This window comes from Excalfactoria chinensis, chromosome 32 (genome assembly GCF_039878825.1).
Source record: "Excalfactoria chinensis isolate bCotChi1 chromosome 32, bCotChi1.hap2, whole genome shotgun sequence".
Lineage (NCBI taxonomy): Eukaryota > Metazoa > Chordata > Aves > Galliformes > Phasianidae > Excalfactoria > Excalfactoria chinensis.
The window spans coordinates 939,194-954,324 of record NC_092856.1 but is presented as its reverse complement, the minus strand read 5'-3'; the positions used below and the strand labels follow the sequence as shown (position 1 = coordinate 954,324).

The following is a 15,131-nucleotide window of genomic DNA, read 5'->3' as shown; positions in this document are numbered from 1 at the left end:
AAAGGGACGGAGGATGAGCTGGATAAATACTCGGAGGCCCTGAAGGATGCCCAGGAGAAGCTGGAGCTGGCGGAGAAGAAGGCGGCGGATGTGCGTATGGGGGTGGGAGCCCGGACGGCCAAACACCCCCCCCCCAAAGCACGGGGATGGGGGAACGGCCCCCAAAATGGGGCTGAGAGAGGGGAGGGGGTGGGCAGCCCCAGAGGTGGGGTCAGCAGCCCCAGAGGTGGGGTCAGCAGCCCCAGAGATGGGGTCAGTGCTGGGCTGCGGGCGGAGGAACGACGCCAAAGGAGGACGGAGGACAAAGTGCACAGCGCTGCTATTGTTGGATCCAGGCAAACAATGGCGCCAGCCGTGCTGGGTTTCACTGCCCATCAGCCACGTGGCACCACGGCTCCGTTTGGCACCACGGCTCCATTTGTCACCCAGGGCTGTGATGGCCCCAGGGCAGCGCGGTGTGGGGACACGGAAGGACCTGCGCTCCCCTTCACTGCGCTGCTCTCCCTCTGACCGTCACACTTTGGGGTCCTGGGGGTTCACCAGCCCCATATGGCTGTGCTGTCCCTCACTGGGAGGTGACAGAGGGCGATGCTGTGCTCCCCGCATTGCTCCACCTGCAGAGCTCCGTCACACCTTATGGAGCCCCACAGGCCCGCTCGGATGGGAGCTGTGCTGCCATTGGGTTGGGGCTCAGAGGGGGGCTCGGGGGGCGGGCAGGGAGGGGTCTGGGGGCTGCCGGTCCCTATGGGGTGATGTGGGGTGAGGCTCAGCACCTCCTGCGGTGGGTTTGGAGCAGAGCTGAAGTGTTAATGGGCGCCCAGCGGGAGGGCTGGGGGTGAGCTCAGCCACCGGGAATGCGCCGCTGCTGCTGTGCCCGTATAAGGCCTGTGGAGGGCCCGGTGCGTGGGGCAGAGCAGCGCTGGGGGCAGGCCGGTCCCCCTCATGGGCCAGGCCGCGCTGCCCCATGGCCGCCCGCAATGCTCCCGCACGGCACACGGCCACTGGGCGGCCTCCACCGGGCTGTCCCCGTCCTCCCGTCGCTCACAGGTCGGGTTCAAACCCCGCCTGGGCCGCCCCGCTGTCCCCTCCCGTCCCGTCCCCGCGGCTCAGGCTTCGACCCAGTGTAGGCCGCGAGGTGCGCGCCGTCGCCATGGCAACACGAGAGGGGCGCGGCGCATCCGGCCGCGGCCGAGCCGGGGAAGAGGGGCGGAGGGGAGGGGGGGGGAGGCGGAAGTGACGTCACATCCCGTGCGGCGCGGCCGGGGCGGCGGGTTCCGGTATTTCAGGGCGGGGCGGGCGCGGCGCGGAGCGGAGGGATCATGGCGGGGGCCACCACGATCGAGGCGGTGAAGCGCAAGATTCAGGTGCTGCAGCAGCAGGCGGACGATGCCGAGGAGCGGGCGGACCGTCTGCAGCGGGAGGTGGAGGCCGAGCGCCGGAACCGCGAGCAGGTGGGGGGGCACCGGGGGGGTCCAACCGGGGGGGGGATCCAACCGGTTGGAGGCCGCACGCCGTGGGGTCCCGGTGGGGTTTGCGGGGTCCCGGTGGGGTTTGCGGGGTCCCGGTGGGGTTTGCGGTGGGGGCGGGCAGCGATCGGTGCGGCCGGTACCGGACTTGACTTTTGTGCCCCAAATTCGGGGCGGTGCCGCACGTCCCGCCGGGGGGGGCTCCGGTACCGTCGGGGGGGGGGGGGGTTCCGGCCGGGATCCGCTGTGCGGTTCCGTAGCTCCGGGCTGCGTCGTGTCCCGCGGGGACCGGCTGGAAGGGTCGCGGGGTGGGCGGGGGGTGGCGGGGAGCGGCCGGCACGGAAGCCCGGCCCGGTTGTGGGGCGCTGTAACGGGGCGGCTGCCGGCACGGCGTCCCGCGGGGTGACCGCGGAGCTGCTCCGCTGCCCGTACGGAGATGCGGTGTGTTACCGGGTACGTTACCGGGTACGTTACCGAGCTGACAGCGGAGCTTGTGCCGTGCAGCGCAGCCGGGCCACTCCCAGCCCTGCTGGCTCTTTCTTCGCAGCCACATAAGGAATTCTGCTGCACTCGCGGTGTTGTCATGGCAACGTGCATGCTTGCACCCAGCTTGACGGAGCTCTGCGATGTGAGAGCAGGTCTGTGCTGCTCCCCGAGCCCTGGGAAGCGATGCTGGATGGCTCTGCCCTTGGCTGGGCTCCATTGCTGGGCTCTCTGAGTCAGGCTTTGCTTCCTGGAGGAAGCTGGGGGTGACGGGGAGCTGCTGCTGGGCGGTGGGGCTGCCCGGAGGTGTCACTGCCCGGAGGTGACACTGCTTGGAGGTGACACTGTGCTGCTGTCCCAGTGGGGTGGAGAAGGAAGGATGGGGGCTGGGGGCCAGGGGAGCAACGTGCCTCCGTCTGTCTGCTGTGAGGAGGAGATTTGCTGGTGTGGAAGCTCACTTACAGGCTCCTCTCCCCCATCCCGGTGCTGCTCAGCGCATTGATTTGGTTCCTCTTTGAGCAGACCACTTCCTCCCTGTGAAGCAGCGCTGGGGCAGCTCGAAGTGCATCGAAAGTGCTGCGGGTTTTCACGGTGGAGAGCAGGGTGTGCCTGCAGCTGAAAGCAAAAGCGCTCCTGCGTGCTGCTGGGGGGGGAGGCAGGCCGTGAGCTGTGGCAGGCCATGAGCTGTGGCAGGCTCTGTTCCAGCGCTGGCCTCTTTTCCTTGCTGCACCTCCTTCCTTGGGCATGGCTGCTGTGCTGAGCTGCTGGTGGCTGGGATGTTTCATACGTGCCTGGTGTTTGTGTGCTGGGCCCTGCGGTGGATCAGTGCTGCAGCTGGTCTCCATTTTGGTAGCGGTGTAGGGATCCTGCTGACGGGGGATGCTGGCTGCTTTAAGGGTGTCCCCGGGGTGTTGGTGTCCCTGGAGCTCTGAGGCTGCTCTGCAGGCTGTGCTCGGGGCTTTGTGGGGCTGATGGTGCCGTAGCTCTGGGGGAAAGCCTTGCTCGGTGCTGTGATTGCAGCCTGTGGGCTCCCAACATTGTGCTGACACGTGTTGCTGGGCAGTGGCTCCCAGCCCGGCTTGGGGTGGGTGAAGCTTCTGCTCTGTGGGATCAGTAGGAGCTGCAATGCAGCCCCTCATTGGGGCAGGCAGAGCTCTGAGCACGGAGCCGATCATCTTTAAGTTGCTGTTGAGAGGGCTCGAGTCGAGCAGCGCTCGTGTCCAGATCACATGAGTAAAAGCGACTCGGTGCTAAATGCCGGCTGTCACGGCGCGCTGGAGCAGCGGATAAATAGGGCTGATTGATGGCCTGGCAGGATTACGGCAGCTGTGGAGAAAAGACATCAGTGTAAGTCATCCACTTAGTGCTTATGGCTTAAATTGTCACATCAGCTCAGGCTGACAGGCGAGAAACCTGCGTGGCAGCGGCTGCTGCTTGGATGAGCCCGTGTGAAATGTCGCAAGGCTTATCTTGGAATGCAGGGCTCGGTGTAAGAGACTGGATGCAGCTCCTTGGCTTGGTTTTGGTTTCCTCTGTGCTGCTGTGGGCGATCCCCAGCTGCCCCGTGCTGCTGGCTGAGCTGCCCCCCTTGCTCTCCCCAGGCTGAGGCAGAGGTGGCATCCCTGAACCGCCGCATCCAGCTGGTAGAGGAGGAGCTGGACCGGGCCCAGGAGCGCCTCGCCACCGCTCTGCAGAAGCTGGAGGAGGCTGAGAAGGCCGCAGATGAAAGCGAAAGGTGAGCTGGGGTGGCTGCTGTGCTGGCTGCCGTGCAGGTGTGCCCCTACCCAGGACCCTGTTGATGTTGGGGCATCTTCAGCTTCGGAAGGTGGGGAGTGGGCGCCACGCTGAGGCTGGCTGTGGGAGTGAGGCTCTGCTGATGCACTGCTGGAGCAGGGCTGGCGGCCTTCAGGGGGTCTCTCAGCATGGGGCTGGGGGCTGCTGGGCCCCCCTCTGAGGGAGCAGTGGGTCCTGGGGAGGGTGGGGGAGCTTCGCCTCCTGCTGCACGCTCCCTTTCTGGCCTGGAGCTCCTGAGCTGGGAATGTGATTTGGAGGGGAGTGGTCCCAGCAGCGCTTCCAGTTGGCTGATGCACCCAGGCTGTGGTGTGCAGCCTGACCTGGCTTGCATCTGCCATAAAGATTTGGCTCTCCTTGTGCTTCAGCCTGGAAGTGCTTGGCTTGCTTGCACACCCTACAACAGCCTGACTTGTTCTTCCCAGCAGTGCTTCTTGTGCTCCAGGAGCCCAATGAGCTGCTGGAACAGCAGTGCTGAAAGGAGCAGTTAATTTGGAGCAGCAGCACGGTTTTCCTTTGCTGTTCTCTGCACTCAGAGGTGTGGTGGCTCAGCAGGGCAACGCTGTGGTTGGGGGGAGCCCTGTTAATGCTCTGACGTGCGTTATGCTGCTGGTCTGTGGGGGTTTGTTTTAATCATCACCCTCTGCGTTGCTTTTCTTTTTGGGCAGAGGCATGAAAGTCATTGAAAACAGAGCTCTGAAAGATGAAGAGAAGATGGAGCTGCAGGAGATCCAGCTGAAGGAAGCCAAGCACATTGCAGAGGAGGCGGATAGGAAGTATGAGGAGGTGAGAGCCCTGGATGCTCTCGTGCAGCTGATGCTGGCCAGGAGAGGTGGCTGCTCTTCCTGACTGTGCTCTTAGGATCACAGTGTGGGGAGGGCCTGGCTCTAGAGCTGCACCACTTCCCTCAGCCAATGACTGGCAACACCAGTGGCTCCTACAGGCGTTCCCTTTAATACTTGCATGTCCAACCAGAGCGGGATTCATTTTCCTTGCTGTGAACTCTGATTCTCCTTCCCAGGTTGCTCGGAAACTGGTGATCATAGAGGGAGATCTGGAGCGTACTGAGGAGAGAGCTGAGCTTGCAGAGTCGTGAGTAACCTGCTTGCATGTGACTGGCATGTCTACCTGTGCATGAGAACTAACACTTGATGGCATTTCTAACCTTGTTACACAAGGCCTGAAGTACAGGGTGGGCTTAGGTCTCCAAATGGAAGAGCTGGGAGTGATCTCCTGCCTTGCACAGGGTGAGATCCACTGAGAATGTGGAGTTTGTGGGCACTGAAATCAGCACGCTGTGCCTTGCAGCAGAGATGTTCAGCCCCTTTGCATGAGTGCCTCTCTAGCTGGAGAGGCCAGTCCTCCTCCACTCGGTACCCACCAACGCTGCTGTTTGGTCACTGGATGTGCACACGCTGCTATGGGGCACGTGGTGCCGAGCCTAAAATGGACACAGGCTCCTGCCCAGGAGCTGAGAGCAGAGCTGTGGCTGCTGTTGCTCTCTGGCCTCCTTCAGTGTTTCCAGCCATCACCGGGGATGTTTGCACTGCTGAGTAGCAGGGCGAGCTTCTGCTTGGAGCAGAGCTGCCACGTGTGCTGCTCAGGCTCCTTTCACGTGCCTCCAGGAGCTGCCCAGGGCCTTTCTGTACTGTGGGCCTTGTCTAACAAAGCCAGCATGTGTGCAGCAGCAGCAGCACTGTGCTTCCTGCCCAGACATGCATGTCGTGACCATGACTTCTTTGTGTTTCTCCCCTGCCCCTTTTTGGCTCTGCGGTGTTGTGTTATTGGTGCTCCTTTTGACCCTTGCCCCCACCTGGCTTGTGCCATCATGTGACCGTCACTAACAGTCGTGTCCGGGAGCTGCAGGAGCAGATCAGAGTGATGGACCAGAACTTGAAGTGTCTGTCTGTTGCCGAAGAAAAGGTACTAACCGTTCCCTTCTCGAACCATTAAACCAGAACTCTTGTGGTCTCCTTGCTACGCTCCTTCCCTCAGCTTAATTGCGTCCTTCTCTCTCCTGGAATGTTCTGTCCTCTGCCCGAGCACTCCTGTCTGAGTGGTGGCAGCTGTCCATCTGTCTGTCGGAGCAGCTTCCTTCCTTTCAGCAGAATAAACCTGCAGCTTCTACACGAGGACGCCAGGTCTGGCAGGAATCTGTGTGCGTTTCAGCTGTGCCGCTTTGGTGCCTTACGCACGCGCTGGCAGCCTATCTAAAACGTGACCTTGGAGGCTAGAAGGGAACTTGCTTTCTGCAGAAGTGCTTCAAAGCAAGGTCCCATCCCGTCTGATCGCAGACAGTCTCCTGAAGAACTCCCTGCTCTCCCCTGCACATGGATTCACTTCTCCTCTCTCCTGTCTTTCCCTCCCACTTCTTTTTCCTTGTTTTTTCTCTCCTCTTTCTTTACGAAACCCCACAGTAAATGTTCCGAGCTGGAGGAGGAGCTGAAGAATGTCACCAACAATCTCAAGTCTCTTGAGGCTCAGGCTGAGAAGGTAGGGCTACTTTTCCAAGGGCCAGAAACGTTTGTTTTGCTGGAAGGGTGTGTGACAGCAGAGCACCCGCTGGGATGGAGATAATGCAGCCGCAGCCTTAAGCAAGCGAGGAGAGCTGTGCTTGCTTTCCCAGGAGAGCTGGTGGATTTCAGCACAGGACTGATGCTGACTGTAGAAGCTGTGAGTGTGGGAGGTCTGTCTGTGTCCCTGCCTTGGGGCAGGCTGAGCAGCTGAGATGTGGATGCTGCTGGGATGAGAGGTTTTTTTTCCCGTGCCTGAGTTTGGCTGTAATGTGCATGGTGTGGGACTTGCTGTCTGACCCAGCCCTCCTGGGTAAGGGCTCAGAGTTTGGAAGTTTGTGGGCATGTGCACTGCAGTGGGGAGTTGAAGTGTCCCGTTGTAGCTGTAGACTGTAGAGTGTGGGAGATGCACGAGGCTGTCGGGGCTTGCAGATCACCGATTCCTTTCCTTCCCCGCAGTACTCCCAAAAAGAGGATAAATATGAAGAAGAGATCAAGATCCTGACTGATAAACTCAAAGAGGTGAGTGCTGGTGCTGGGGTGGCTCAGGTGGATCTGTCCTTTGTACCAGAAGCTGTTGCACTGACTGACTCGCTCCTTTCTGCAGGCGGAGACCCGTGCTGAGTTCGCCGAGCGCTCTGTAGCCAAGCTGGAGAAGACCATCGATGATTTGGAAGGTACATCCTGGGGTGGGGAAGCCAAAGAATGTGGCGATGAGTGGGGAGCTGAGAACAACTGCCTCCCAGGCAGCTGGGGAGCAGCAGTGCTGCTCTGATTTGCTTGGAGTGAAGCTGAACCTGTTGCCTGCGGTGAGCTGGGGCCTCCAGGCCATGATCTGCCCTGGCTGCAGCTCCCTGGCTGTGCCGAGGCAGCCCTCGAGCTTCCCAACGCCCTGCCTGATAGCACAGATAAGTGCGAGTGGTGATCTTGGCTGTCCTGTCCTCAGGAATGTAACTGGATTCCTGTGCTCCAGCTTAACCCCATTTTAAGGAGTGGTGGTGGGGGTGGAAACCCACCTGAACTCGCAGGAATTGGTTACAATAACATTCTTTTGCGTGGAATTTGATGCATGTGGCCTGTCTGCAGACAGCATTACTGCAGTCAGTAAGGAGCCAACCAACCCTCAGGAGGACTGAGATTCCCCAGCATCAGTTCAAGATAAAATCGCCCACAATTGCTAGAAGTCCTCCTGTCTGGCTGATGCCGGGCTCCTTTCCTCCTGGTTTCACAGCACTTCAGGCGCAATCCTGCTGTTGCAGTCTGTCCTCTCTCCCAGCCGTGGAAGGAGAAAGCTCCAGCTGCCTCCTCAGATCTGAGGCTGTGGATTCTTCCATAGATAGCTGTGGCTGGAGCAGCCACGTTGGCGAGCCAGAGCTCTTGCAGGCCTCCTGCCACAGCATGGGCCTTAGCAGCCTTTTAGTGCCAGGTCTTGGAGTTGGAAAGCCACATCCTACAGCCCGGATAAAACTCCTGGGTTACACCAGAAATAGCAGCATTGTCAGCAGGGCTGTTCCAGAACTGCAGCCAAGCAGCAATCTGAGCCACCCCATGGTCCAGAGGAGCTGCAGATACTCCAAGTTCCTGCATGCTGCCCTCGAAAGATTTAGATTGAGTGTTGGCTCCAGTCTCTGGTATTGCTGCTGAGGTGACCTAGTTTATGACAAGGTACAACATTCTCTGGGCCCTGGGAGGCAATTAATAACATCACCAGCTGTATTGCAGCCTGGGCAGCAGTGCTGGGAGGAGGCTGCCAGCTCTGCATGATCTGGGAGCATCATCAGAGTGAGTTTCAAGGCTGCCACCCCCATGGAAGGTGGCAATCCCCGGTGTGCTCCATTATCTGATGGAGAGCACAGGTGTGGCCCTTCTGTTTGGCTTATCCCACAGAATGGGAATTCCCTCTCTTGCTCACCGCTATTACTTAACTGACTTCTCCCAAACAGGTTTTCGTATTGAAACAGAAGGTGAGAACAAAACCCTTCATTGATCCTCGTTGTAGCAATCATCTCCTTAGGTGGAGTTTCCCTCCCCTGGCATTCCTGCTGCCAGTAGCTCGTGCTGACCTGGCTGAGCAGCTTTTACTCACAAGCCTGTGGGGTCTGAGCTGCTCCCGCTGTCCTCGGGCTGTGTGAAACCTCCCATTGGTTGCTCAGGAACCAGCAGCCACGCAGCACATCGTGGTGGCTCCCATCTGACTTCATTTTTCTTCTGGTCATGAATCCCACACTGCTTTTCCTGCCCCAGGGTGTTGGAAGAACTCCTGTGCCTTCCCTCATTGTTTCCCTTTTGTTCTCCTCCTAAACCTCTTCTAGATGAGCTCTATGCCCAGAAACTGAAGTACAAAGCAATTAGTGAGGAACTGGACCACGCCCTGAATGACATGACTTCCATGTAAATATGAGCTGGCTGGTGTTTGCCTCTCGCTTCAGCAGGCTAGACCGCCAGAGCTTGCTTGGTTTGCTGTGATTTTCATAGCTGGAGAATCAATGGCACTGTGTCGTTGAGGTTACTTCTACAGATCTGTGCCTCTGGGATTGTGGAGGCTGCCCTGCAGCATGCTGCGTTCTAACTGTAGGGCCCTGTGAGCTGCATGTGTAACACCAAGAGCTGTGCTGGCCTGAAAGGCTTCCGATTCGAACTCTGAGGAGTGCAATTTCCAGTCCCACTGGGGAAGGCTCCCTAAGGTGCTGTGCCTGAGTTGCCCACTGGAGCCACCAAGGCTGCGTGTGGTCTCGGGTTCCTCCTGGGAGAGGAGCGCTCAGTGGGCTCCTTAGGGATGGCCGTAACAGCCTTGAGACGGACTGGACCACGAGCTGATCTGTGGAAGTAGCTGCACTCGTGTTTCTGCAACTGTGCTCCTTAGCTTTGCGTTGGGATTGGCGGTGAGTTGTGCTAACAGCTGCTCTGCACAGTCCTTACCACTAACCAGGGAGAGGCCAGGGACCTGCACTGCGAGGAGCCTTAACACAGCACCCGAGAGCCCCCCCAGCCGAGTTTGCTGTGCTCAAACACTCGCGTTTCTCTTCAATCCAGTGTCTCCTTCTGTTTCACACAGATGAGTCTTGCGATTCCAAACTCCACTTTGGATTTGCCTTTCTGCTTGGTGGCTTGTTCTGCATCTGCACCCTGCATTCGTGCTCTCATCATCTCGCTCTGAATTCCAGTACCTTTTTTCCACTCACTGTGCACGGGGCAGCCCTGGGAATGAGTGCTGTGAGGACGCTGAAGCTTGACGGCAGCAGCAGCTCCCAGTTATGCTGCACTTGCTCCTAAACAAAGCTCCCTCTGTTTGACCCCATGTGCCAGACACTGCCGTGCTCTGAGGGGCTGCCCTTTTCAATGTCTGGGTGTAGCTGGGAGTATGTTGTTCTCATCTGCATATCTTATGGAGAGCCATAAAGCGCCTTTTGTATTTCTCTTGCCTCTGACATGAGCATGATGTCACCTTTCTGAAGGAAAAACAACTCTTGTATGAATAGAAGAGCTGGTGCTGTTGAGAAATGGGTTTCTGGTGACCACTTGCTGCTGCTTTAGAGTAACAGTTGCAACGTTGCCTTCACACTGGTGTAACCTTCTGGGCCTTGGTGCAATACAGACTTCATTAATGCACTGGATGTTTTGCTTTGGGTGCGTTACCCGCTCACAGATGCAAATGGCAGCTCTGCACACTGTGCCCTGGTGGGCTGCATGCTCTGTGAGGTGAAGTAGGGTGCTGGTATTATAGCAGGACGTCCTGTAGCTGTGGCTGAAGGCTCTCCTCACCTGCCTGCTCTGTAGCACTCCCTGGCATTGGTTGTCACATGCTGGCTTGCAGTGGGCAGCCACCACACCTGGCGAGGCGTGAGAGCTGATAAATACCACATAGCTCTGGCTGACTCCCAGCAGGGCAGGACCAGTGTGGGTGCTGTGCATGGGGTGGGTGTGTGTGGCTCCTGCTTCAGGGGTCAGAGCTGCAGCACAGCGGGGCTGAGGGCAGCAGTTGCATTGTCAGCTCCTGTGTGGGGCTGGGGGTGGCAGAGGACCCCTGGGGAGTGTTGTGTACAGCAGGACACTGAGCACCGCAATGGGCACGTAACACATCACTGCTGTGTGAGTCTGGAGTCTTTCTGGTTGCTCTGGGACCTTAAACGTTGATCCGCTTCTTGTAACTCTATGCTGCCTCATGGTGGCTTCTCCAATGCTTCTTCCTTTCTGGGTTGGTTCCTCTGCCACAGGGCCCGAAGAGCCCTTCAGGAATCAAGCTTTGGTGAAATGGGACATCTCCCGTGGTTCCCCGAACCTCAGGTTTGTGTGCACACAAATGGCACTCCCAATAAGCATGGTCACACACGTGAACTGCCCCGGCCTGTCCTCGCTCTGTGTTAGGGCCGCCCCATCTCTGGGGCAGGGAAGGAGGAGGCACTTTTGTGAGGAATCCCAGAGTAAGAGCTTGGGAAGCCCTGCAGATATGGTGGCCTGATGCTTTGCAGAGCTGTTGCCCCCAGAAGTGAGAATCCTTGTTGGTATCCAGCTGAGGTGGGGGGTCTGGCTGTGCGGGGGTTGGCCCCTGTCACTGTCTCCAGGTGGGTGGAGGCTGCCAGCCAGCACTGCCTGCCAGTTCTCACTGTTGGAGGTGGCACGGTGCTCCCTGCCCTTGTGAAATGGCTTCTGCTCACGGGGAGGTCCTGGCTCTGGGTTTGTTACCTGCTCCCATGGCAAACAATGTTATTGGAGGCTGAGCTGTGGCAAGCCCGTTCCCTGCTCATCCTGGTGGAACTCCACGCTGGTGGGTGGGTGATGCAATTCCTGTCCTGCGAGGTTTTGGGAAGCTTCTGGTCTGACGGGATTGCAGGGCCTGTGCAGGCTGGTTGTCACGGGCTGGGCTCCCAGCGCAGGATTGCTGCAGGTGCAGATGAGCTGACCACAAGGCACGGGTCGTGGAGCTCTGTGAGGCTGCCCTGCAGGCTGGGTGGGGAATGGAGCGGGTCAGGCATTGCTGCGGCCCCACAGATGTGAGTGGCTGCTCTGTGTTAAGAAGCTGTTCTTGAGGTCTTAGAAAGGTCACGCTAATTACTTCAGTCAGTCTGCTCCCTCACGTGGGTGGGTTGTGGGGGCTCTGTCCACAAGCAGTAATGCTGGCTGGGAGCTGTTAGCCCAGCCTTTGGTTGCTTGCCCTTCCATTGACCGCAGTTTCATCTCATCTCCTGCTGCCCAAGAGACCCAGGCCCGGCTGGGAGGGCGGTGAGAGTTGGGAGCCTGCATGCAGGGCTGGCTGGCACTGGTGTACCCATCCCCTGCAGCACAGCTTCCCTCTGCTCCTGGTTGGGTTGCAGTAGGGCAGAAACTGTCAGCTCCTCCAGTCACTGCTTTGTCCCTTGGCTTGGAAGGTGGGACAGTCAGAGTTGCCATCCTCCATCCTACAGAGCAGGGTGCAGCTGGGTGAGGAGAAGCTCTTTTCCATGTGTGGGGCTGTCAGGGTGGGGGATGTGCTGTGACTGCTCAGGTGAACACCTGAACCTCACACGGCCAGGCCTTGCTCAGGGGCAATAGTTCATAGACTGGAAGTAATGAGGAACAGCGTAGCCCTCCTTCAGAGGTTGCTGTAGATTCCTAGAGTTCTTGCAGCACCCAAAAGGTGTGAGATGTGAAGCCAGCAGCTGTGCTGTGCTTCATGCAGCTCATCAGGCGGTGGTGGCACGCCGTGTGCGTCATCCCAGTTAGTGGGGATGGAAGCTGTGGTGTAGGGATTCTTTTTCACTCCCAAGTGCAGGGATCGGACCCTGGGAGGTGTTTGTGGTTCAGCTTCTTTCTTCAGAGCCCTCCAGGGGCTTAAAGCACATCCCACGTCCTTCTCCTTCCCTGGGTACGGTGCAGCCCAGCCTGCAGACTCTTCTGGTGTTCTCCCTTCCTTTGCCTTCACAAACCCTCGGCAGCGCTTCCATTTCTACCTACACTTGGCTTCCACTGCCATCTTCCTGAGCTGAGAAGCAACTTAAGGGTGCGATAAACCTTTGTTCTTCCTGGCTTCCTCTGTGCAGTAGCCCAAGCTCGATCCTCAGAGACACGTGCTGCGGAGGCAGGTTGTTGATGTGCTCCTCTGGGTGCTCTACTAACCTGCCCTTTCTCTCTTTTTCTCTCTTCCTCTTCTTCCCCTAATCCTGTTGCTGCTGCAGAGCGCCTGTACAGCCAGCTCGAGAAAAACCGCCTGCTCTCTAACGAGCTGAAGCTAACGCTGCATGATCTGTGTGACTGAGAAGGGGGCCCACTAATGCCATTAAGCGAGCTAATTGCGACCACCAGTGCTGTGGACCACACTGAGATCTGAGCACTCTTAAGACTGGCAGACTTGCAAATTCTATGCAACTACTGCTAATTGAATGGGGCAGTCGAATTTCTTCTCTTAACTTATTTTAAGAGCTTTATTATTATTATTATTTTTTTAATGATCATTATAAACCTGTATTCTTGGTGGAAAACCTCTCAGATTTGGCTGATCTTTCAGCAGCCCTGTTCACTTGCACAGGGTTCTGCCTGGCTCCTCCATGGAACCAGAATGGCTGCACCCACTGAGAGAGGGGTGGTGTGAAGTCAGGCTCGTGCCTGCTGGAAGATACCTGTCACGTGCTAGAACTTAATTCACTGTTAGCTGAATGACTGTAGGATTTCCTGCTGCATGGAACGATGGCTTCTAACAATAAATGACTGACCTCGTGGTCTGTGAGACGCTTTCCTGTGTAGCCGAGTCCTGACCTCAGAGGTTTGGGGGTAGTAGAGCTGCCTGGGGCCTCATCTCAGTGCAGCTGTGGAGTCCCAGGATGGGCTGAGGAAGCCGATGGGTGTCTTGAGAGTAAGTCTCCGAACCCGTGATGTGAAGCTGTCTCTCGAGTGCCTGCAGGGAACCCTTAAATGCTGCAGTAGTTAGTGCTGTAGGAGAGATGCTGCTTGCTGTGTGTGCCGTGTGCTGTCTCTGACCTTGGGTGGCTGCAGCCCCTCCCCAGCCCCACTGGGAGGTGGGGAGCAGCTTTGAGCAACTGCCTGTTCCTAAAGGACGTCTTCCTACAGCGTGTCTACCCGGTGTCCCGACGTGTGGATTCCTTCAGTGGTATGGGTGGGCTCACCTATGGAGTAAAGCGCACCTAGAGTGCTAGTTGCTGATCTGAGCTCTCCTCCTGGCTTAAGGACAATGTGAGAACCGACTGTGCGAGCTGCCTGTAGCCTTGGGCAGAGCTGCAGCACCTTGCTCCTACTTGCTCACTGCCTGCTGTTCCCACTCTCCTTGGTTGTCTGCTCCCTGCTGCTAGGTAGCAACGGTCCTGGTGGCCAGCTTGGCATCTCTATCCTGTGCTGGGGGGGAAGAGGGGCACAATCGATTGTAATCCTAGGGGCTGGTTTCTTCAGTGTGTTTAATCCTTAAGTTGCTCTTGGGTGGCTTGCTGGGCCACGGGGAGCCTGCTGTCTGAAGTGTTGAAGCCCTGGGGGAAGCTAGCTGCAGTCTGAGGCACCTGCATGCACAATGCTGCCTACAGCACTAGCTCAAAGCGTGTCCTGTGGAGCACCAACGGTGCAAGAAACGAGGGCTACGAGGAAACAGGTAACTCCAGAGCTGCTCACTGCAACCAGCCAGGCACCCATGGTTTGAGAATGCTGGGAAGGGGCTAGCGTGAGCTTTCTTTGGCGAAGGTCTCTCCGTTGCCTGAAGCTGATTTGTAACTCTGCTTCTTGCTTCCTGCCAGATAAACTGAAATCCACCAAAGAGGAACATCTCTGCACGCAACGAATGCTGGACCAGACCCTGCTAGACCTGAATGAGATGTAATGGAGCCCCGCTGCTGCCTCCACCACACAATGCCCGGGCTCAGCCCAGCCCCCGCTGCCCTCTAACCCTTGGGCTCCATTTCCTTCCTGTTGCCAACTAGCCCAAAAAGCAGCTCTGCTTCTTCACCTCAGGGTTAGAGGTCACCGGGTTGGGCAGAGCTTCACACAGCGTTAATTAAGGGAAATAAACAATGCAATAATGTTGGGGGAGCATGTGTGAGATGTACACATTTTGTAACTACCTTCTTTTTTTTTTCTTTTTTGGTAGCAACCATTGTGTAAACATTCCAAATACGTGACGCTACACTGCAAAGCTCTGGGCTTTAAGTTTGGTGTTAACCCCATTGCCCTGAGCCCACTCTGGGGGATAGGAGGTGGGTATAGGGCCGGGTTGCTCATGCTTTGCTCTCAGAGCTGTTCAATTTCTCAGCTTTAAGGTCAATCTGTGGAGAAGCAATTTGAGCAAAAGCAATTTGTTTGGGTTTTTTTTTACCTCCCTCCCCCCCTGCCCGAGCTGTTGGGTTGCTGATTGTTCCCCTTGCCCTTTCCCCAATGTTTCCCTTTCCTTTCTGGTGGGTTCCACACAGCCATGGCCCTCAATGCCCAGGGATGGCTCTGCCTTCACTCAGCTCTTTGCCCCTCATCCCTGGGCTCGGCCTGACAGCTTCAGTCCAACCCTCATTATCTCCAATTATCCCCCCCCCGGCCTGCAGTGCTCAGGTCTCATCCTGTGGTGTTTGTGAGGCCTAGTGCAGGCAGGCCGGACCGGCGCTGTGTGTTCGTTGCGGTTATGGGGCCAATCTGGAGGAGAAAAACAAAACAAAAAAAAAAAGAACCGTGTCGAGTGTTTTGATACTAAATTGAGAACCTTGTCTTACTGTCTTTTGAAATAAAAAGCGATCTCTCCACGTCGTGGTGCTTCGCTCTGTTCGGTGCCGGGCAGCGCTGAGGGGAGGGCGGGCCGCGCGCACGGGCTCTGAGGTGAATTGGCGCGCTGTGAGGGCGGGGCATCGCGCATGCGCAGTCAGCGGATGTCACGTGTGCGTGGTCCTAACGCGCACGCGCAGAGCCGCGCCGGTGGGAT

The 15,131-nt window shown here is 57.6% G+C and overlaps 1 protein-coding gene across 10 annotated transcripts; it reads left to right on the top strand.

Annotated features, from left to right (window-relative positions):
• The first annotated feature begins 1,237 nt into the window (after positions 1-1,237).
• On the top strand, positions 1,238-14,956 carry TPM3 (tropomyosin 3). 10 transcript variants are annotated; one of them, XM_072358770.1, is made up of 10 exons: positions 1,238-1,451; positions 3,551-3,684; positions 4,409-4,526; positions 4,762-4,832; positions 5,588-5,663; positions 6,713-6,775; positions 6,861-6,930; positions 8,566-8,644; positions 10,468-10,537; positions 13,295-13,490. In XM_072358770.1, the coding sequence occupies exons 1-10, from the start codon at positions 1,320-1,322 to the stop codon at positions 13,370-13,372; spliced, it is 891 nt and encodes a 296-aa protein (XP_072214871.1). In that variant the 5' UTR covers positions 1,238-1,319; the 3' UTR covers positions 13,373-13,490. The 10 variants fall into 10 exon arrangements, with proteins under 10 accessions (XP_072214871.1, XP_072214869.1, XP_072214879.1 ...); XM_072358769.1 differs by lacking the exon at positions 5,588-5,663 and adding an exon at positions 6,158-6,233 and having other exon boundaries at positions 1,240-1,451; positions 13,295-13,483; XM_072358768.1 differs by lacking the exon at positions 13,295-13,490 and having other exon boundaries at positions 10,468-10,740.
• Positions 14,957-15,131: the final 175 nt, after the last annotated feature.

Excerpts from the sequence above, each read along its gene's own strand:
- TPM3 (XM_072358768.1), top strand. The coding sequence starts at position 1,320 with ATGGCGGGGGCCACCACGATCGAGGCGGTGAAGCGCAAGATTCAGGTG. Across the intron at positions 3,685-4,408 it reads GCCGCAGATGAAAGCGAAAG|AGGCATGAAAGTCATTGAAA; the intron begins GTGAGCTGGGGT and ends CTTTTTGGGCAG. Across the intron at positions 6,931-8,565 it reads GACCATCGATGATTTGGAAG|ATGAGCTCTATGCCCAGAAA; the intron begins GTACATCCTGGG and ends AACCTCTTCTAG.